Source organism: Hypomesus nipponensis, chromosome 12, assembly GCF_054491055.1.
Source record: "Hypomesus nipponensis isolate SF chromosome 12, ASM5449105v1, whole genome shotgun sequence".
NCBI lineage: Eukaryota > Metazoa > Chordata > Actinopteri > Osmeriformes > Osmeridae > Hypomesus > Hypomesus nipponensis.
This window is the reverse complement of record NC_140372.1, coordinates 3,354,815-3,377,026: the sequence shown is the minus strand read 5'-3', so window position 1 is coordinate 3,377,026 and position 22,212 is coordinate 3,354,815. Positions and strand designations below refer to the sequence as shown.

The window sequence follows — 22,212 nt, the reverse complement described above, 5'->3', positions numbered from 1 at the left end:
AACTATATTAACTCTGTGATTGAGTTAAACTGCCACTTTGCATCACTATTTAAACACACGGCAAAAGGAAGGTGCTTGGCAACCCCGCCCCGTTCAGTCCATTAGCAGGCAAAGCCCAGCATTATGCTAATGACACTACAGCTGTGAGATCACACTGGCCTGCTATGAAGAGGCACAATCTGGGCCTTTGAGAAAGGCTGAGGTGGGGTCTCTCCCTGTGGACTGATCTGAGTGTTTACACAGGGAAACCTTACACTCCCCGGCCTATCTCTAAGGAGGGCATCAGATCAGGGGCTGGGATCTTGGCACAGTTAGAGGCAGTAATAGCGTCTGATTAAGCCCAGCTGCTGATAAGGAATGACCTTCCAGGTATTCATTCCTCAACTCGACCCCCCTCGCCGTTCAGTTCCTAACTCAAAAGTGTCCTTCTCAACATTTTTTTTTTTAATGAAAGAAAAAAGTGCAGTTTTCTCTCAACTTTTTCCAGTGCTGTATATCCAGTGTGTGTACGCATGTGTGTGTGTGTGTGTGTCTGTGTGTATGAGTGTACTCATCTATTAAATGTTAGAGAGAATTGGATGCCTTATCACCCTCTGGGGAAGGAGGGGTGTGTGGGGACGGTGGGGGTAAGGGGGGACTGGTGCCGACGACTGATGACCTGGGGTGATAACCTTTGAAAGGTGTCAGGGGTCAATGGGCCGTTTAGGCTGAGGGAGTGGACCCTTAATCCCTTAATCCCTTTAAATCCCACACCCTGAAGACCACTTTAGGACCGTCAGACAGATAGGCAGATGGGCAGACAGACAAACCGATAGGCAGACAGACAGACAGACAGACAGACAGACAGACAGACAGACAGGCAGGCAGGCAGACTGACAGGTAGACAAGTAGAGCGATACACAGACTGACAGGTACACAGACAGACAGACAGACAGATAGACCCACGGTAAAGACCTGCAGACAGACAGATCAGAAACACTGTGACGTGCCGGCAGCACTCACCCTATTGGACGGCCCGCTTCCTCGTGCCCCTTCCTCATAGGCTGCCACATTCTCCCAGGTGGCGATGACCACGTGGGTGGGCGTGAAGCCGCCGTCGGGGAAACCCCGGTGCACTTCCTGCGCCACGCGGTTCAAGACGGAGGGCGTCTCCGTGACCCGGTAGTAGATGGCGCCCCTCCCGTTGGACGTGTCGATGTCGGCCAGGAAGGGAGCGATGACGGGGAAGTCTGTGGGGAAGCCGTCGTCCACGTACTGCTTCTCCATCGGCAGGTCCTGGGCTGAGATGATGCCATTGGTCGCCACCTAGACAAGTGCAGGTGGAGAGGGTTACAGTACGCGCCATCTCGTACCCGCGGTGACGGGTGTGCATGCCTGTTCATCCCCCCAGGGTGGAACTAAACCTGTGGATCACAGCCCTCCTCCTGAGATAGATTTACTCCGGGGAAAATGTGCTCCCTGTGACATTTCAACCACTGTATTAACTTTTCATTGAATCTAGAAGCTGGCAGTTTTATGGCTTATTTTAGTGTTCCCAGAAGGCTTTGGTCAGCGCACTACAGAGGGACGGCTGAGTGGGATATGGCTGGTGGGATATCCCCCTGGTCCTAACAGGGGGGGGAGCTCTGTCAAGAGACTCCCTGGTTCAACACATGAAACAGATGCAAGCAGTGGTCGGTATTTGGACGAGCTGCAGTTATTCCAACTGCGATACAAAAAAAATCTGTTTGGGACTGTGTGTTTGTCATTTTAAATATTTAAAAATCCAAAGTGTATTTTATTTTATTTTTTAATTTCAACCCGTAAGCGATATATTACTATTAGTGTTAGGACTTTGCTTACCATACTATCCTGAAATACACCAGTGGATGACAGTCTATATTATAAATACTTTCTCCTGCTTACAGTTCTGCAAAGTGATTCACCTGGAGCGCCACATATATTTGTCAAACACCGAGTGCGCACGGTTGAAGAAATCCTACTCACGTAAAGCTCACTGAAACGATTCTCGTAGAAGCACACAGGTCTCTCCAGTGTGAGCTTCTTGGACGTCTCGTCGTCTCCCTCGTTCAGAATCAGATCGCGGCTGGATTCCCCATAAGGAAACAAATCTGTCCTTTGAATTGCTGTAGCAAGATGGAAAGTCCACGACAGCTGAAGCAAAAATATAGTTAATTTACTCCTCGCCATTACAGAAGTTTTTAGTCAACAGATCTGCATTGATTTAACAGCAATGCTTAGGATTCGCCCGGCGGCTCGGGCGGTGGGGAAGAGATAACGGATAGAGGATGGTTATTTCTGCAGGAATTTCGACCCACACCAACTCCTACCTCTGACCCGAGCGCTCCCTAAGTTAAGCGGGAGGGATTTAGAGTTAGAGGCTGTTGATTGGTTATGGGTCTGTTGACTGGCAAGACACAAGACACCATCTGTTTTCAATTTTTTTGAAGAAAAATAAAATGTATATAGCCTATATAGTTTTGCAATCCTATCTCAACAATAAATTGCGTATGTTTGAATTGTTAAACCAGGCTACAATTTGCACGATCGATTTTTTCGATCTTACAAAGTCCGCTAATATATTGCCCGATTCCTTTAATGTAATATATTACTTGTTATTGGGTAATTGATGGGCCTTATTGCTGAAAGTGACCCTTGTTTTATTTATTTTAGATACTATTTTAGTTACTATTTTATTAACTGGGACTTTCATTTCATCACCATCATTTAGGCTTCCAGGACACACTTCTCTACTTATTAACTTGGTGGATTGTATGCCTGTGTAACATTTTCTGAAAGTGTAATGCCAACAACTGCATTGAAACAAACTCTGCACAAAGAGGTGTACTATGTGTTATAAACAGCTGAAACTCAGGTCTGTTGCGCCGGTCCAGTTAAACTTCGGAACACGTTGAAGGATTTCACCAAGCAACCAATGGGAGGAGCTGTTGTAGCATATTTCTAAGATATTGAAATCAATTGTTGAAACTTAATTATCAGATTTGTCTGACAACCAATGACTCATAGTAAAACAGACACCAATATATCGATATCAAAATACTTTATAAATCTATATATATTTGTTGTAAAGTTAAACTTACTGCATAAAAAAGGGACATTTCAAATGGTCTGAAAACCATTAAAAAAAAACAGTAAGTCATTATCTTAAAAAAAAAAAAACATCAAAAAGGGTCAAAAAGTCGGTTATTTTGATATCGATATATTGGTGTATTTTCCTATAGCTTTGTTTGGACGTTGTATTATTCTGTATTCTTTTAACTATCACGAGAATACGTTTCTGTAACATGGTACCATTTAGGCGCCGATTTATGTTTTCCCCGTGGGTAAACAAAATTCCCCTCACGGTTAATTCCAATATTTAATTTTAAGTAGCCTACTGGCAGTCTGGCACACGTGGGTGCTCAGTATTTTCCGTTGGTGCTCGAGCTCAGGAGCACCCACGGTATCGGCGCCTATGGGTACCATGACTCAGGGTTTACCTGCAGCAACAGATCGTTACGGCTCTGTAATAACCAATATGAACCATAAGGTGGAAGCAGAGGAGAAGGTGATGCATTTGGAAGCTACAAATGATTCATAGGCTATTTGTACTGCAAGTGCTGACCATCAGTGTGTGTGTGCGTGTGTGTGTGTGTGTGTGTTTGAGCGTGTTCTGGTTTGGTTTGGGAGAAATAATAAGCCTACTCGTCAGCCATGTGATACTGTAAAAGCTTACTCATCTGAGCAGAAAGGAAGTTATGATTCTATGGATCAAGTTTCTCAGCTCTTCGGAGCCTGAATTCAACCAGGCTGTGAGGATGACGTCACTAAAATCTCTGGATTTCAAATTCAGGTCACTGCCAAGAACTGTTCAACATATTCTTAATTAACCACAAGGATTCTTTCAGATTTCCTGTGACCTTCACTTCCTGTTGTGTCTTTGAAAACCTCGGGGTCAGTGGATAGACCTTTGCAGCCATTACGATATTTAATCAAGATTCTCATTAATATTTAAACATAATGAAAGATATGTTTGTACAAGTTTGTGAAGAAACATTTTTAATTTCTTCCAAAAGTTAAATATTTTTGTTCTTGAGTTCTACTTATTTTATAATGTATAAATATGTTATTAAATATTAACATGGTTTTACTTAGTATACCCATTTTCTGGTAAGGAGTTTCAGGAAAACCAAATCATATCATGTTTTGATTATTGTGTAGTTTATTTTTTTTATTTTGCTTGGTGACAAACTGGCTCTATGTATACCATAGTAAGTGAACTATAAATGAATATCAAGGACAAAGAGATTCATCGCCCTGCCGAATGCTCCCTGTGCGTAACCCTCAATGCTCAGTGTCCTTCTGACCTGTTCAATTACCATGTGAATTACTAAACACATGCAAAGCGAATCTGGCCGCAGATAATTGGATATAATTTCAGCAGATATTGTTTCAACGGAATCTATATTATCTGACATCCTGATGACACATTAATTGGTGTCAGGGGTGAGCCCTCAAATAGAAAAGACACATGACTATAGATTACTTCAGTGATTCATTGCGCAATAAGAATGCGTCAATACTGTCCTCTTGGCTAAGCATCTTTAACAACCAGACAACTCCGGTATCTAATTTTGAGGATCTAAATAAATGTTCTTCTTTTTTAGTTGAGCTAGTTCACTTTGAATGTTTCACAACTGTTGCAGGAGGAATTTTCACTCACATCCCTTTTTGGGGTTTGAGAATTAAGACACTAAGGATATCTGGGGAAGAAAAACTCATTTCTATGGTGTCATGTGACATCTGTGCGAATCTATGCGCACACTTTATTGTGTGTACTGCATTTTTGTCTATAAACTGTACAGGAGCACGTGTTTCATAGTACTTTTTGAAAACGGCAAATCTGTCCACCCCCCCCCCCCCCCCACACACACACACACACACACACACTTTTTTATTAAGAAAATTATTTAACTGCCGCATACTCAGTTATAATAAAAAGCTGTCCCATCCACATCTGGAAAAAAACCTACCTCTATGTATATGTATCGTACATCATGTCAACTTTTCCTAATGTCCTTTTTCAGATAGCAGTGCTAAACTTGAAATATGTGCAGGACTATATCTCCATAGCCTACTGCGCATGTGCATCCTACATCGGCACTGCTAATTTGAAAAGGGAACCGGCTTCGTCGCCAGAGGAAGGACGGAGATGATGAAGATCAACCAGGGATGGAGATACAGCTGTTAGGCTTGGTGGTGTCTTAGGAGAGAGTCAAAGAGGCACGTCCCAGTTGTAACTGAGTAGAGGGATATGGCTCCTATAGGAGCGGAGAAGAGAGGGGATGTGGGGGGCAAAGGGGGGCAAGGGGGGCAAGGGGGGGGCGCTTACTCAAAAATGAAATATGAGGAACAAAGGGAGTGCAGGATGGACAGGAAAGAGGCCCACAAAGGGGAGTATGTCCACTTGGGTATTTTAAAGAGTTATATAGCCTACATGGTTTTCTTTGTTCGGGTCATAACTTTATGTTCACTGCTGCCGCATGCGTGGACGCGGTCAGTGGTTTATAAAGCAGTTTATGACTTTAGGTTTTGAACAAGTGTGGTCAGATCACATTTTAGGTGAAGCAAGAAGTTGACAGAACAATTTTAAACTCCCCTACTCCCCTGTTGATTAATAATCTACTTCCTGAACAAGACGCACGCAAGTACCGTAACAATTTGATATTTTAGGGGATCATGCTCGTATTCCCTGAGCACTGTCAGAATAATTCCTGGGCTGCGTCTCAATACTCAAACTACTTCAGAGAACAAGGCTGTCTTCAAGCTCAGAGGGTGTGTCAATTGTCACCGACGTCACTGCATCACTCGGTTAGGACAACTCACACCGGGAGAGAAACCAGTAGTTCGTTAGCGCGGCTTGTTCAGCAACCTAAGGAACGAACGCACGTTGTCAATAAAACAGCTCCGTAAGAAGACCTTTTTCTATACAAGTATGGAAGAGATGAACAGATGTGCAAGAGAACAAGTCAATCTTCTCGGACTCACTTAAGAAGAGAAAACCTATGACAGAATTACGTTTTCACGAGGCAATAACCTTTGGCAAGCCATGCGGCCAATTCAAGTAAAGTCAGAAGACGCACGCTCTACCAAAGGTATTTGGCTCTCGTAGATCCAGGGTTTCATGCTGGTCTGTTTCGTTTAATGGTTACCTGGACAACAACTTGTTGGATATAATACGAGTGATAAACGACTGCCTACTTTATTATTGTGCCAACATCTTAAGGGCTGAAGACGCAAAACTATTCCCATCACCATGGATAACGGAAATGACTACGAAAGGTGCCATCACATATCCCACATCGAGAAAGGGAGCCCGCTCACCAGTGCGCTGATGTTCTCCGCCGGTGTGGTCGGTAACGTGGCCGCACTGTTCGTGCTCGAGATGCGCCGAAGGAAGAACCCGAGCCGACAGAGAAGGTCACTGTTCCACGTGCTGGTGACCTCTCTGGTAGTAACGGATCTGGCGGGCACTTGTTTCATAAGCCCCATTGTGCAGGCGTCCTATTCCTTTAACACCACGTTGATTGGAATGAGTGATACGCAAGCGGTGTGTAAATACTTTGGCTTCAGCATGACTTTTTTCAGTTTAGCCACATTGTCTATTCTCTTCGCCATGGCACTCGAGCGATGCCTAGCCATCGGATACCCGTACCTGTATGGAAGGCACATAACGAAGCGGTGTGGATACATAACTATTCCATTCATCTTCTTACTTTGTACGTTGTTCTGTCTGATGCCGTTCGCTGGATTTGGGGAGTATGTGCAGTATTGCCCGGGAACGTGGTGTTTCATTGACATGAACCCTGGTGGCCCAGCAGACAGAGTTTACCCAAACCTTTACGCATCTGTGTTGCTGCTGCTGGTTTTATCCATAGCGGCTTGCAATTTGTTTGTGGTTTATCAGTTGGTCCTCATGTACCGTAGGCGTAGAGTGAACTCTGGTTCTGTGACCACGCGGACTAAAAAGGACCGGCGAGCCGTCTCCATGGCGGAAGAAGTGGAGCACCTTATTCTGCTGGTGTTCATGACGGTGATATTTGTCATTTGCACACTTCCCCTGGTGGTAAGATAAAGTCACATTTTAACTGATTACAAGACACACACGCATGTGTCAATTCTGTCACTTTGACGTTAATTCATGTCGTCAATGGAAGACAAAAACTGGAAAAGGTAGACCACTTTTGGATATAATGTTTAACGGACACTTTCTGTTCAGTGACGACACATTCGAGTCTTTTTCTGAGCAAGTCAGTTCTGCATATGGGACATGTACCCCAATAGGCATTGATTTTGAGGAGGATCATCACCTTGTATTGTCAGTAGCTTGGGATGATTTGGTATGGTCCAGTAAATGTGCAGCCATGTACTGTATATAAATTCAAACTCCACATTCCCATGTTTCACCTGCTTGGAACTGAAATGGTCTCAGACTGGAATCTTATGGCCGATTACAATCTTTCTTCACAAACGCTTAAATACGGTATCGAAACTGTCTCTCACTTCGAAAAGCCGTTAGCCACCACATTATCCATCTTATTAAACGGAGCACTTCTGCGTTATGCTTATTAATGAAACTTTTTAAAGAGCATACATCCAGCAATATACCCACTGATGGATCTTGATGGTAATTCTCAGAGGTGCGCTCATGGAGGAAACAGGGATTCAATCAGTTTCCCTCTCACCCACCCCCGTGTAACTGATTACGTATAGGAGGCGTTAATTGATTATGGGTCAGTGACAGATAGATGGCTTGAAGGATGATCTTATTAGCAGGACTTATCAGCTGGTTAGCATGCATCTACCCCTGCGGGGAAAGAGAGGGGGAGAGACCTTCAGAAGCACCCCAGGCCCACTCACTTCTGTCCCATGATACCGCCGTACGTCACCGCCTGTGCGGCGCTAGCTGAGCCTTATCTGAGCAAACACACGGCATCACATGAAAGCCCTGAACATCTCTCAAACAGGGCCATGTCTCATCTCTCCCATCCCTGAACACCAACCGACCTTAATGTAAATTACGCATGTTAGATGGAGTTTGTCTCTAGAACGAGTTCCATGCATGTACGAAGCCAGAACCTGGTATATCAGAGGGTAATAGGATGGCCTGTAGATAAAATAGGATCCTTGCCCAAGGCCATCCCCCAGCCCCCCCAGCCTGCAGCTCCCCCGGCCTCCTGCCCCCCCGCCCCCCTGGCCTCCAGCCCCCCCGCCCCCCTGGCCTCCAGCCCCCCCGCCCCCCTGGCCTCCAGCCCCCCCGCCCCCCTGGCCTCCAGCCCCCCCAGCCTTTCCCCTCTTCATTCCCCCACTCGCCACTGATAGCATGAATAATTTAGAACCGCTTCTCAACGGTTGTCGTTTGACGAGAGCACTGACACCTGCATGTCTGCCTCCGCTCTGCCCAGGAGAGCCCTCACCCTCACATCAGCCGTCTCATCCAGCTGGAGTCCGCTTCACGTCTGGGCCACAGACACGTCTCAGCATAATCACACACATGCTTTCAGAGGATCTCTGATCCGTTAAGAGGAGATGCGACTCGTTAAGATGAGGTGGACCTGCTCTGCGCGGTGTCCAGATCCTCCACTCACAAACACAAACGTCTCTTACGAAGACAAGGTGAGGGAGACGCAGAGAACCCGGCGATGCCAGTGTAGACACACTGGAGTGTCCTTCAGGGTGCGGAGAGAGACGCTCGCTGCTTTTGCATTTAAAGAGAACGTCACAGAACAAATAGAACACCGCTGAGAACTGAGCTCATTCTGGAAAACCAGTCCTGTTGTTTTACTGGATTCACTTAGCCTGGCTGCCAGCCCAACTTCTCCCGCCCACAAAAAAAGGGAAGTTGGGTCTGGAGGGTCTCGTATTGGGGACAACTACAGAAAACCCAGAATCGGGATGGACCAATGAAATTGCCAGGGCGGGCTTTATACGATGATGGACAGATGATCAACAGTAACGTAATCAACAACGTCACGAAAGAGCCCTTGGGTTGAATTCGTTTTCAACAAACAACATAATACGTTGCTCTGATTGGTTGTAGGTCTATCCAATTGAGCGTAGAGGCATTTGTTTTCTGAGTTCGGTTGAAACACGCTCCGTACTCAAAGCCCAACGGAGAGTTTTCAGACTCATATTCTGACTAGAATTATGAGTATGACAACGTCAGGCTAGGATTCACTCTGAACGAGGGCACATCGGACCTGTTGGGATCTCTCTTTAAGAAGAGTGTTGCTAAGTGACTGGTGTACACACAGAGTGTTGGTATAATGACGTCAGGACGTCAGTGGTGTCAGGAAATTGGTCTAAAACGGCAGGACGCGTGTTTACCGTAGTTAGCTCCCCTGAGTGACGCTGTGAAACCCAGACCTTCCGCCGCGTTGGGCAGAGTGAGTGCACATGTGGGAGATCTCAGAACGACATGGTAGTAGATTTATATAAACCGTTAAAATAGTCACATTTTCCCATCATTACTGAGCAGCATGATGGTGTTGCCTTGCACTGCTAGAGGAGGAGAGTGTTCTAGTAAGAAACCGACTGTTGGAAATGTTGACAAAAAGACAAAACGAACTTCAAATGAACTTGCTCTCCTCCTAAGTTCTGTTTTGACTAGGTTCAGTGTTAAGTATTGAGTAAAGCAAAGGCCAATTGAAGTTCTCGCGTCCAACAGAGTCACATGATCGTGTCGTTTTCAGGCCATCACAGTCAATCATTGTTACGACGTTTGCCTGGACACAAGCCCAGTATCGTGTTACAGAGCAACCACATTTCTTAAGCTTGTCAGTGTCAATGTCTGTGACCATATCATATAATCATACTAGATGTATAGTAGTAGTAACTATGTATATGAAAAACTGACAAAGTAAATGCAATGACTAAATGAAAAAGTGTTTCATTTAGCAGACACTCTTATCCAGAGCGATTTACAGTAAGTACAGGGACATTCCCCCCAAGGCAAGTAGGGTAAAGTGCCTTGCCCAAGGACACAACTTCATTTGGCTCAGCAGGGAATCAATCCGTCAACCTTCTGATTACCAGCCCGACTCCCTCACCACTCAGACATCTGACTCCGGTTCTGTTTCCCTCCCTCTCTCCCTCCCTCGTTCCTCAGATCCGAGTGTACATCAACTCCACGAGCCCGACGAAGGAGAGCCACCCCACAGACCGCATAGCTCTCCTCCTCCTCTCCGTCAACTCCATCATCGACCCCTGGGTCTTCATCTTCCTCAGCCCATCCGTGCTGCACTTCTGCTGGGGACACCTGTGCATGGGTCCCCCCCTGCGATCACGGAGCTCCCTCTTCAAGGCCTCACTGAGCAAGGAAGGCCAGCTGGAACTGTGTCACCTCAGCGCCTCTGCAAAGTTCAGCCAACCCAAGAACACCCCCACGCAGATGGTCTGACCATCTTTGGACCCCCCCCCCCCCCAAGCTCCCTGCAGATGGTATGACCTTCACTGAGAGGTGCCTGGGGGAGCAGCCCAACTCTCAGAATGTGTGCTGTGATAGGGGGGTCATGGGACACAGGCTCTCTGTACCGTCTCTCCTGATGCTGGTTTTAGAAACAAGCTTCTTGAGCCTCTTCCTGGGACTCCATCGGAAAGGGACCTTTGAGTGACTGTTGGACAGGAACCAGGGTCACTGTCTTGGTCAAGTCTAAGTCCTTTCAACAAAGACTCTTAAGAATGTCTGTTATCTTATCTGATTAAAGGATTCACTGCAGAAAGAGAAACTTAGATTTAAAACTCCATAGTGTACCAGAAGCCTGTTTATTTTGGGTCATGGTTTTGCAAGCCGGGGGTCTCCATGGGAAGTTACCACTGGTTCTTTAAACGGATTGGCCCGTCACGCTATCGTATCCTCATGCGGTCTTGCGGATGGCCGGCCAGAGTTGTATCACATCACCACCAGGGTTTCCCGCAGAAAATGTGTTAGTTAAGGTGATAGGGTGGAGTTTGCCGGCGGAGCGACATATATATATATATATATATATATATTTTTTTTTTTAAGACGTAGTTAAGGCGGCAGGCGTGTGTTGTTTAGGTGGCCGCCTTAACTGAAAAGTGCTGCAGGAAACCCTGATCATGGAGATTCAGTGGTAGCTACCACACACATTAGCCCTCTCACCCCTAGCAGCTGTTTGGTTGACCTTTACCCCTCACCCCAACTCGACTCACCTTAGAGGTCATGGGTCAAGAAGGATTCCATTCTTAATCAGTCATACTTTTTAGAGCCGCTTCGGTCAGGAAGGAGAGGGGTGACAACCGCTACCTTAGAAACTGATGCACCACGATGAAGCATTCGCCATCTGAGAAATCAGCGCGGCATTCAAATGATGTTACGCTGTGAGGCAGCCTTTACAGAGATCTGCTTTGTCGGTTTTCACAGGGTCTGTGTATTTCAAGCACAGCAACGGTATTTATTCAAAGTATAGCAGTTAGTGTTGATGATGCTCCTGAATGTATCAAAGGTGCTTATGAATGTTCAGGTTGTAAATATAGTAATTCATGTGGATGTTAAAGTTGAGAGTGTATGTGTGTGTGTGTCTGTGTGTGTGTGTGTGTGAAGACTGCTGCACAGAAACAATAATACTACTTGTGTCTGTTATGTAGAGCACTTGCACATTGTGTACCTGTGTTATCCTGTACTGTGGAAGATGTGTGCACTGAGCTATAAAACAAGCTTGCTAATGTTATGTGTATAGTAGGTGTGTCAAATCTCATGTAAATATGTGTCCTGAGTCAGCTTTTATCCAGCCAAATATGATCGGGACTCTTCCCTTAATGTCAATACTTCCATTGCAGATCGTGTCCAGACTTTTTAAGGATGTTAGAACCCATCCACCATAACGCTGTCGTTCTGTACATGGAAACAAAATGGCACCTTCATGTGACCTTCATAACTAACCCTTCATAACTAACCCTTCATAACTAACCCTTCATAACTAACCCTTCATAACTAACCCTTCATAACTAACCCTTCATAACTAACCCTTCCCGGCCAAAGTCGACTGTGGTCCCTTGGGGGGATCGTATCCCCCTGATCTAATACAGATACCTTCAAATGGATCGCCACTCATCAACAGAACATTTATAAACGCATTAATTGCATTGCTTTTCGGATACTCAGGCAACGTTTCTGCAATTTCCTCTGCAAATCTGATTAATTATGTTGACTCAACACGTTGATTCATGAAGGTGATTAGTGTAAATGGGGGGTGAGGGAGGGGTAACTATTTGTGGGCTTGTTGGGGGGGGGGGGGGGGGGGGCTGTCTGTTGTGTAACATGGCAAATGCCAAGTACAGTCTTGTTTTGTCAAGCCCTCAGCCCAGCCAGGGAGGAAGTGCTTGTCTTTATGTAATCAGCCCCCTGCAAAGGAGGATGGGAGGCAGAGTGCCGGGTCATCCTCTGGGAGGGGTCAGAGGGCGCGTAAACAATGGTGTTGTCGTGGAAACCGTCTTGTGTGTCTACCGTCTGACAGAAAATGTAATGTTATGTTAGCCCTGCACGTTTTGGGGGGTGATTCCACAGTTCAAATGGAAAACCACATGGTATCCATCTCCCTGTGCTGCTAAGGATGGAGATTTCCCTAAGCTCTCTCATGTCTCCAATGTGTACTTTTAAAGATAAACCTTTTGTTGTCAAAGAAGAACTGTTTTGCTATGCTGGTCGTTGACAGTTTGTTCCTGTGATGTCAGTGCCCGATCTGTAATGACTACCTCCCTACTTTTTCCTCCCTCTCCCTTCTCTCATCAATTGTTCTTTTCCCTCCATCCACCTCAGATAAAACTTTACACCATACCGTCTGCTCACGGTCTCAGACGTAATGTGAACCTTAGTAGGGAATGAGATTTTGTTTTGAGTTATGACCACGGTCAGACGCTCAATACGGAGACCGATTCAGGCAGGCACCACTCCCTCTCTCCCCTCTCTCATCCCTCTCTCATCCCTCTCTCCCTCTCTCATCCCTCTCCCTCTCTCATCCCTCTGTCCCCTCTCATCCCCTCTCATACCTCTCCCTCTCTCTGATACCGCTCCCTCTCTCATCCCTCTCATCCCTTTCCCTCTCTCATCCCTCTCTCCCCTCTCATCCCTCCCTCATCCCTGTCCCCTGTCGTCTTTCTCCATCTTCCCCTCTGAAAAGGAAATCCAGCGGTATCCAGTGGCAACCTGACCCTGTCAGTGTGACATGTACAAGGTATCTTCCAGACCGTTATTTTGCGGGTGCACCATGCCCGCTACTGACAGTTGGATTCGGCTGACTTGTACCATTTGCACTTGACAAAATATGACATTTGTTGGCTCTGTTAAACTAGCTTGATGTGTTCCGTGTTCCTTGTGGTTAACTGTCACGGTGAAAGCCAAAAGTTGTGTTTTGTGGCTTGTTGCTTGCAGCCAGGGTTATGTGTCACGATTGTTTTTCAAAAGCTTGGATTTGTAATTTTTTGACCGTGTTAAATGTTAGTGTCTTGAAAGTGTCTCAATAAACGGGTGCAAAGCATCCATCAATCGAGGGATTTCCATGGAAACTGTCCCGTATCTGAGTCATTGACTTTCTCATATCCTCTGAGTCCTCTTCAGCATCCTAGCCGCAACAGATTAAATCAATAAATGCTTATTACAAGGACCACCAAGGACCACGATCACAAGTGTTACCCAATGATCTACCAAGAGCCTTGTAGGAAATGACGTGTGGCATGTTGACAGAGAGAGGACATAAAGGATTTGCAATGTAAGTTATACACACACACACACACGCACACCCTTACACACACACACGCACTGGTTCAAAGATAGCCTAACACATTTTAGACTGGGAGATGACCTGCCCCTCCCCCCATCTCATGCTAGAGACAGGAGCAGTTGGGAGTACATTTATCTGACCTTACTCTGCAGTAGGGTGTCAGTGTCACACCACCCGTTCTGCCGGGGCATGAGGGTGAAGAAGCTCTCATTGTTTAGTTTCTGACAAGAGCTTGTTGGATATAAAAGGGAGTAGACCTTCGCTATCTTGTACTGCAGTACTCACCCCCTCTCTCTCTCTGTCCCTCTCTCTCTCTGTCTCTCTCTCTCTCTCTGTCTCTCTCTCCCTCTCTCTGTCTCTCTCCCTCTCTCTCCCTCTCTCTATCTGTCTCTCTCTCTGTCTATCTCTCACTATCTCTTTCAGTGTGTTTTGATATACAATATATAATGGTAAGTTCTTTCTTTCTTCAGACTAAAGGGCCTAGTTTGGGTTTTATTTTCAATGTAACAAAGAAACTAGAATGGAAAAGCATGAACGTTGTTGTACTAACACTCGCACGTACGCAACCAGTAAACCAGCTGATCTGTGTGTCGTTTGATGACGTTGGGGAACTCTGGCTCCTCTACGCGTCAGTGCTGAGCCCTGTGCTCAGCAGAAGACTTGAGTGTTCCCTGACTTGTGTGAGATGAGACGGTGGGATAACCGTTGCATGCCTCGAGCCCCAGGCAATGCAGAGCAGAGGTTTGGCAGCCTTCTCTTCTCCCTGGCACTATGAGAAAGGCTGTTAAAACCACGTCAAGCTTTTCACAGACACCATACTGGCAGGAGATGTTACTGTACCAGGAATGGCTTGGATGCCAGTTTCACTGTCTTCGGTATTGCTCAAGTAATATTTTAATTAGGTAGCGATGATCTGTTATTTACTTGATATAGTGATTCTGAGCAATCTCATAAAATCTGAGATGTCTGTTGTAGATTGGTAAGCTTTACGCTATGTCTTCTGTCAAAATTGCCAAACTGTCAAATAAAAATGCATTATCACGTCTTTCATTAGTTTGTAAAGTTTTTTTGAAAGCAAAAGCACAATGCATCACATTTTCACATTATCTCTGAAGTCTTTAATCTTACATGAAAAAATACCCACGCAATTTGCCCTTCAAAACAGGTTTATCTTTGCAGGAAGAGGAGGTTTTAATGATGGTAAATGAACATTTAATAATTAAGGAATTAATTTGATGTAAAATGTCCAGAAGACTGCCCTCAGAAAGGTATTCACATACTCTTGCTCCGTACAATCCTGTCCTCAGACAACTGGAGCAAGCGGCCCTATTATCGTCCATTCAAACTCGCCAACGTTCCATCCCGTTATCGTCCACAACCGTAATTCATCGATGAGTAGGCCCTACCCTACACGTTATATTGCTAGACACCAAATTACAGCTTCTTACTTTAAGATTTGTGTATGTAAATACGCTCTCAAACCGTATTTGTAGCATCTGCCTGCCGCAGCGTCAAACTTGACATTTCTCCATTGAAAGTGGTTGGATGGTAATGTGGACATTAATGGGACCCCTTAGCTAACTTCTAAAATCAGGAAAATAAAATGTCTAGGATATCCTTATTGGATTTTAAAACTGGAATGTTGTACTATAGGTGTGTATCTATATATTAAAGTACAATGATGTGACATAATGTTTTTAATTTGATTTATATCGACAGTTTGGTAAACTTTCTAACGAGCGTCGAGAGCTAGGTGGCCTATAATGGGATCCCTTACGCTACATCTTCCCGACATAAAGCCCTCTTCTTTCAAACTACATAACCAGAGAAAGAGAATAAAAGGAGAGCTGATGCCGTTGAAGTGGTTTGAAGCAGCTACACAGTTTCAGAGGAGCATAAATCAAACCCTATGTGTACCATGTGGTGGCAATGTACTTTTAGAGACTGACTCCTGAGTTCTCCAAAACAAAACAATAACAACTGCCGGAGCCAAGACTCGATCTGTGTTCAGATGAAACCGAAATGATGAAACTGAGCAAGTGCACAGTTTCAGCTTCTGGACAGTGTCACCTTGGTGTGTGTGTGTGTGTGTGTGTTCGTGCGTGTGGAGAGAACAGCCCTCTACATCATCAACATAATACTGCATGTAACTCAATGGCAGCTTCTCAGAAACCACCAATCCTCTTCTTGGTATATCCTTCTTCTGAACCACACAAGCCCACGCCTAAACAGACTCAAGGAGTTCCCCTTTGTAAAAAAAACAAAACAAAAAACATAAGCACGGATTGCCTAATCCCCAAATGCCCGACATTGCAGCACCCTCTACTCTTTGGAGGAAAGGGCTCCTATCCATGTTCCTATCCATGCTCCTATCCATGGGAAGCACCAGTGACCACATCATGCAGGAGTGCAATGCCATGGCTACGTAGGCTGACTGGGTCTAAGAATAACCACGTCTGTGTGGATGAGGGGAAAACTCTTACTTCAGCTGGTAGCACCACAGGCAAGAGGGTACTGGACATTCCACATGATTCATGGCTGGTCTAGAACCCGGGACTTTCACGGCCGTTTGACCTGTTTGTGATTAAGACGGAGGATCAGCTTTCAAAGGGTGTTTTTCTGAAACACCCCCTGGTCTTCTCTACACACACCGAGTTGTGTTAGTAGTTCTCTGCACAGGAATGTGTCTGTATCGTGTTTGTCAAACACCGATGAGGCGAATGATATCTCTGGCATCGTTATGCTTCACACATCTGAGAAGGCAGAGATACTAAATCTTGAACAGAGTGGTTTGTGTCTTAATTTATTTTGGTGTTGATCCTTGCGGTCTCTCACATGGGTGTCTTTGGGATACCCTATCAAAGAAACCCTGTCATGAACAACGAGGAAAGTCTTAAATACCTCCACAAGGTTAGGTGGAACATTGCGTAATGGAACCAGGAATTGTGTTGTGAAGGAAGAGTCTTTGGGCAGACAAGTCTGAACACATACTGAGTTTCAGTCTGCCTGCAAGCTAGCATATCCTCTTTGGAAAGCTGCCTGTCTCTCCCTTCTCATCACACACTAACACCTCTGTATGTCAAGAATCCATATGTGTCTTACACACACATACACAGTTGAATAAATACCTAAATGTAATAATCATCTAAAAACAAGCACATTCTTCTTGTGGAGCTGTCGATCTTGAACGTCAGGAGAAGTTAGTGTTTTTATTTTCCAACAAACAGGAAGTTTGCTGGGTCGAGGGTGTCAAACTAAAGGCAGTTGAATGTTAGATTGGCCGCTGAGGATTAAAGTATGTGGAAGCCATAACTACTGCAACCGTCAGGAGAGTAATGTAGAGAGAAATTGGCCGTCTGTCAAGTTTGTTTTCATCCTGTGGACCACCCATGCTACTGGGAAATGATAACAGAATATTTATCGATGGAAATGATTGTATTTATATTTAAGACACCTTTAAGTTGTGGTAAACAAACTGGTTTAATTACCGAGGAAATAACCAGAGATAATTTGAAAATAAAGATGCCCCCCACTCACTTTTCTTATATCATTTAAACTGCTTCTCAATTGGTTCATTTAGAGTAGTTAGATCAGACATATCTTGTCACAAATGCTAAGTGGTGATCTGATAAAAAGACAAAAATGGAAACAGTTCCTGTTTCCCACGCTCTTCATTTTGATTTGAGCAGAAAGGCCACAATCCTGCCACAGACTCAAAATATTTTACAGCATGTGCCTCGTTAAGTTAACGAGCAAAGGCAACATAAAGTGGGTGCAGAGTGTTTGCTCAGGTTTCATATGACCCAAATGAGAGAAATTAGAAGTTGAGCATCATTGACGTTTCTTCATTAAAAGGTTTTTCTTGTTTTTTACTTTTTCTCCTCTCTCCTCCACTCCTCCTCCTTTCTCTTTTCTATTTGTTGTGATTACAGATGGCATTTTAATAGTTCCCACATGCCGGAGAACATGTGCCTCTGCTTAACCCTGCTGTACCGTGAAAGCCAAACTGAGTAAGAGGACCTTCCAAACATCCAATCATTTCATGTGGCTTTATCAATTAAAAATGCGCACATACACACACACACACACACACACAAGATTACGGTGTTATGATGGATCACTCTTTGGCGCAACAAAGCCACACACACACATCTATTTCCTGTAATATGCAGTTCTGACACCAACCAGGCGATAGTTGATGATGATCTCCAACACGCCTGGATTCATTCTCTGTTCATGCCCTTCTGGAGTTGGTCAGGGTCTTTAGCAAACACTTTGCCTAAATAACGTGTTTTCGTTGGCGTTAACGGCACAAGTTTGTCCACATCCAGCTGGAACGGGTGTGGTTTAGTCTGTTCCCTGGCGTTCTGTCTATCAGATGTTGACCTTTTTACAGTGAGCGGTACTGGACCGAAGGTCAGGAAACAGCCCTGCCAGACCTTCCAATCAGCTCCTCTCCCTTCTCCTCAGGACACCCTTATCTGTTTAAAGCTGCTTAATACAGACAAACAACTCTGGGCTTCAAGAACCTTTTACAGGACTCCTGCTTTGCTCGTATAGACAGCTGACAGTGTACGTGATTCATAGAAACGTGCGCGTGATTTAATACACACAGTGCTGCACAGAGGGGCGATTAGTCAAAGTCTGAAGGTTCATTTCACAAATCTATAAAATCAGTAGGCTGGCTTGTTGTGACACAGCCTTCTACTCTTCTGTTCAATCTCATCATGGAGCTTACATAGCTGTTTACCTCAACTGACTTTGCGTAAATCAAACCGTTCGATTAAAACCTCCCCCTTTACAGTCCATCAGTGTTGCTGGCAGGCCTGTCCAGACATGGAGCTGCGGTGAGATAAGATCAGCCTCATGTCAGGACAGGGCTCCCTGGATTTACAGGCCAACAGATAACATCAGGTCTCTCTGGATCTCACGTTCCCTCCCTGCCTCCCTCAGGATCCCACCCGGAGACGGAAAAGTGAGCTACTGCCACTGTTTTTAGACGCTGTGGGCACAGGGCCTTCTGTAGCTAATAAGGGAGGCCTCCTGGTAAACCGATCAGGCACTCTTGAATAACTAATCCTCCCTATTATAAATCTAGATGCAAAAAAAAAGCTTGCATGATTAATGTTGGATTATTACAATAGATCTGGATGAATGCCCGTCTAAATAAATGATGATCTGAAGTCAGCCTTCCTGCCGTGCTTTCCCTCCCCACTCCCCCCTGTGCATCCAGAAGGTCATCGTCTCGGAGATGATATCACTCTTCACCCAGTGCTCTAGAGGCTGTGTTCTTGAGACACGTCTGTCTGAGCAGAGAGACCTCTCACTTGTATTCTTTAGGATCCTCCAGGGTTCAGTCCCTCAGTAGATTACACTGTCCAGAATCTTAAGTAACTCTCTGACTGTATTATCGGAATCACGTTTCATTTGGATGGGGGTTTTAAACTTAAGCTGCCTAAACTGTCAAAACATACAAACTTGACTCACAAGACGGTTATGAGGACTTTCTGTTTTATTGTTTGACTCATAAGGTTGCAGGACGGCACTTGTTAAGGACAAGGATCCCATATCATAACAAGATCATAGTCTAAGGTTTGGCCAAAAGGACTGTGTGAAAATACACATGCTGGATATTTAAAACATGAAAAAGTAGCCTGTAGTTTCAGACAGATTGCTAACAGAGCTATGGCACTCACTAGGAGCAGAATTGAGATAACGGTTAATGATAGCCTCCTTTGCATGTTAACTAGGGATATACTAGTTATACAAAATATTAATTCCTGAGGTTTGTGTGGTGTTTTTTGTGAGGACGGAGTAGGTACCAGGGTTACAGCCAGTGTGAATTCCGATAGTGGATCTAAAAACACCCCCCCCTCTCTCTCTAGTGCTACTATGTTGACTGTGAAACGCCTTCATTAACAGACTGAGAGAAAAGAGAGAGAGAGAAAGAGAGAGAGAGAGAGAGAGAGAGAGAAAGAGAGAGAGAGAGAGAGAGAGAGAGAGAGAGAGAGAGAGAGAGAGAGAGAGAGAGAGAGAGAGAGAGAGACAGAGAGAGGAATGTTCTGTAGTTCATTAGTTCAGGGAGGATGGTGAAATGGCTGAGGACACATCTATTTTCTAGAGATGAATGACCTATGAAAATATACTGGCCATGTTTAGCGGCAATGGATCAAATCTTGTGTTTGTCCTGCTGAGAACCTGAATGAGAAAGGACCTGAGATGTTATCAATGTGCCATTATCATAGATCAATTATTTATAACTCTCCGACTCACAGACATCGGTGACCGGAGATGATGTGTGTAAGCTTGTTGGAGCGTCTGGTGCACAAGAGATCAACTGGGGATTTGAGCACATCTCTTCACCGTATCCACAACGAGATGGTCTGCAGATCAAAAGACCCACGGCACACCTTCCCCGTCGAAGGCAGTCGAGTAGAGTGTTGCGAGACCAGTTTCATGGTCGATTCTGATGACTGAATGTACTCTGCCAGCACCTACGCACGTCACTGCATGTTTTGTATGCCTGAGCATGATCTGAGAAGGGGGAGGAACAGCTTGAAGCTGCGGTTTGCAGTATCAAATAAACCGTAGCTAGGAGGTACGGCCCTTTGTCGAGATAAGACACTGAGTGTCATGTCACAGGGAAGACCAGCCATGACCAAACCAGGCAGGTTTTTATCAACAGAACATGTGATGACGTCAATGTTAGTTCCTCTCCATTGAGTCCCCAGCATACGTCCTATAAACACTGCATCAAAAACTGGCTGGCATGTGACATAGTATATCCATCTATGTAAACATCCATGGAAACATGCAGTGTCCAGCAGGACGGAGAAGAGAGGGAAGAGGTTTTACCAGGCTGTTGTCGACCGTTTTCCATGCAAATGTCCCCTGATCAAAAGGCGAAGGACTGTCTGTCATGGTGTCTTCTGTGATCACTGACGTGGATCAAGTTTCTCTCTTCCTGGTTCTCGCACAGCTGGTCCAGTCCAGCGTACTTCCATGTAAACTATGTGTGTAAAACACACAAGGGTGTATGTGTGTGTCTGTTCGATTACAGACATGCTGACTGTAGGCCTATTGTGGGATTTTGCATTCAGTACTTCCTCATAAAAACACAGTGAACGGCGCCAATAAAAAAATACTGAATCGATCATGGTCATTTAGGAACGGACATTATCAACATGCTTGGGTCACAAACTGCAACTCAGCATTCTGAACAGTACCATTTATCTGTACAAGGCTTAACTTAATGGGGTTATGCAAAGTACATTACGATGTTGGTATGTCTGTGAACTGAAAACTTATGACCCCATTAGCTACATCTGGAGGGCATAGTGGATCGCTCAGCATGCTTCTCTGTCAGCAACACAGCCTTTTCCCTTTAATTAGACGCCCCAACATTCCCCTCAATCTTTGTCTATTAGGTTGTAAATGTCCATTTCTGCATTTTGAGTGGAGCACTTCAAAACTTAATGTGTCGGTTATTGGTGTTTTCTTGTCATTTGAAACTGTTGTTTATATTTTACAAGCCATTTTACATTTATATTTAGTCATTTAGCAGACGCTTTTATCCAGAGCGACTTACAGTCATTACCCCCAAGGCAAGTAGGGTGAAGTACCTTGCCCAAGGACACAACATCTTTTTGCATGGCCGGGAATCGAACTGGCAACCCTCTGATTAATAGCCTGATTCCCTAACTGCCCAGTCTGACCCTCTAGCTGGGAGGGACGTGTGCCATTGGATTATAACCTGTCTCGGTTACACGAATGTGAGAATTGAGAAAGTAAAAAGATTGGGAAGTAAATATATACTTTCTTACTTTCTGTAAACAGTCTTTCATCACACATGAGCCAACATGCAATCTTTGTGTTGCCTTTACTGCTAATGATTCTAATTGAAATTACAGGCAGCGCAAATGTCCCAAATTGGTTTGCCCTGGCAGCACTGACGTTTTTACCATTTTAATCTCTTGTGAACAATCCTGGCATGACACAAGGCTCCACCCTACCTCAACTTTGACAAAAATCCAACAAGTCACTGAATATCGAGGACAAAATTACATTTTGATTCAGTTACTGAGTCTGCTGGTTAAACCCAGATTTTGACTTTTTTTTAAACTAAACAGGAAATATGTCTCCTCCCTCGGAGAATTTAACTCTGAGTTTCAGAGACCGCGGTAAACTTCCAGTAGCCGTGGCGGAGCTATGTTCTGTGCCCTCTGAGGCCCTTTGGATCCTAGAAAGTCTCACAGACACAGTCACATTTCCCCTACTGTACCTTGTGTTTTTCCACAAAAAAAATCAAATGCCTTCCTACTTCATCATGGATTTAGTTTTGAGTAGGTCAGGTATCCTAAAGTCCCCCAAGGTCACTTCTGACACGAACAGCTGTCACAGCCCCGCATTGACT

At 44.9% G+C, this 22,212-nt stretch overlaps 2 protein-coding genes across 2 annotated transcripts in view; one reads left to right on the top strand and one right to left on the bottom strand.

Annotated features, from left to right (window-relative positions):
* nid2a (nidogen 2a (osteonidogen)) overlaps positions 1-2,313 on the bottom strand; it is a 32,502-nt gene extending 30,189 nt beyond the window's left edge. The window contains exons 1-2 of the mRNA XM_084668497.1: positions 1,987-2,313; positions 1,003-1,305 (exon numbers count right to left, since the gene is read on the bottom strand). Coding sequence (XP_084524623.1) covers positions 1,003-1,305; positions 1,987-2,190 — 507 coding nt within the window. The 5' untranslated portion in view covers positions 2,191-2,313. The remainder of the gene's footprint in view (positions 1-1,002; positions 1,306-1,986) is intronic.
* A 3,607-nt stretch (positions 2,314-5,920) lies between these two features.
* ptger2a (prostaglandin E receptor 2a (subtype EP2)) lies at positions 5,921-11,750 on the top strand. The gene is made up of 3 exons (XM_084668492.1): positions 5,921-6,155; positions 6,287-7,126; positions 10,169-11,750. Exons 2-3 carry the CDS (start codon positions 6,317-6,319, stop codon positions 10,457-10,459), a joined length of 1,101 nt encoding a protein of 366 aa, XP_084524618.1. The 5' UTR covers positions 5,921-6,155; positions 6,287-6,316; the 3' UTR covers positions 10,460-11,750.
* Positions 11,751-22,212: the final 10,462 nt, after the last annotated feature.

Bases quoted from the DNA above. Each gene is read 5' to 3' on its own strand.
- ptger2a (XM_084668492.1), top strand. From the start codon at position 6,317: ATGGATAACGGAAATGACTACGAAAGGTGCCATCACATATCCCACATC. The intron at 7,127-10,168 runs GTAAGATAAAGT...CTCGTTCCTCAG, and splicing joins TTTGCACACTTCCCCTGGTG to ATCCGAGTGTACATCAACTC.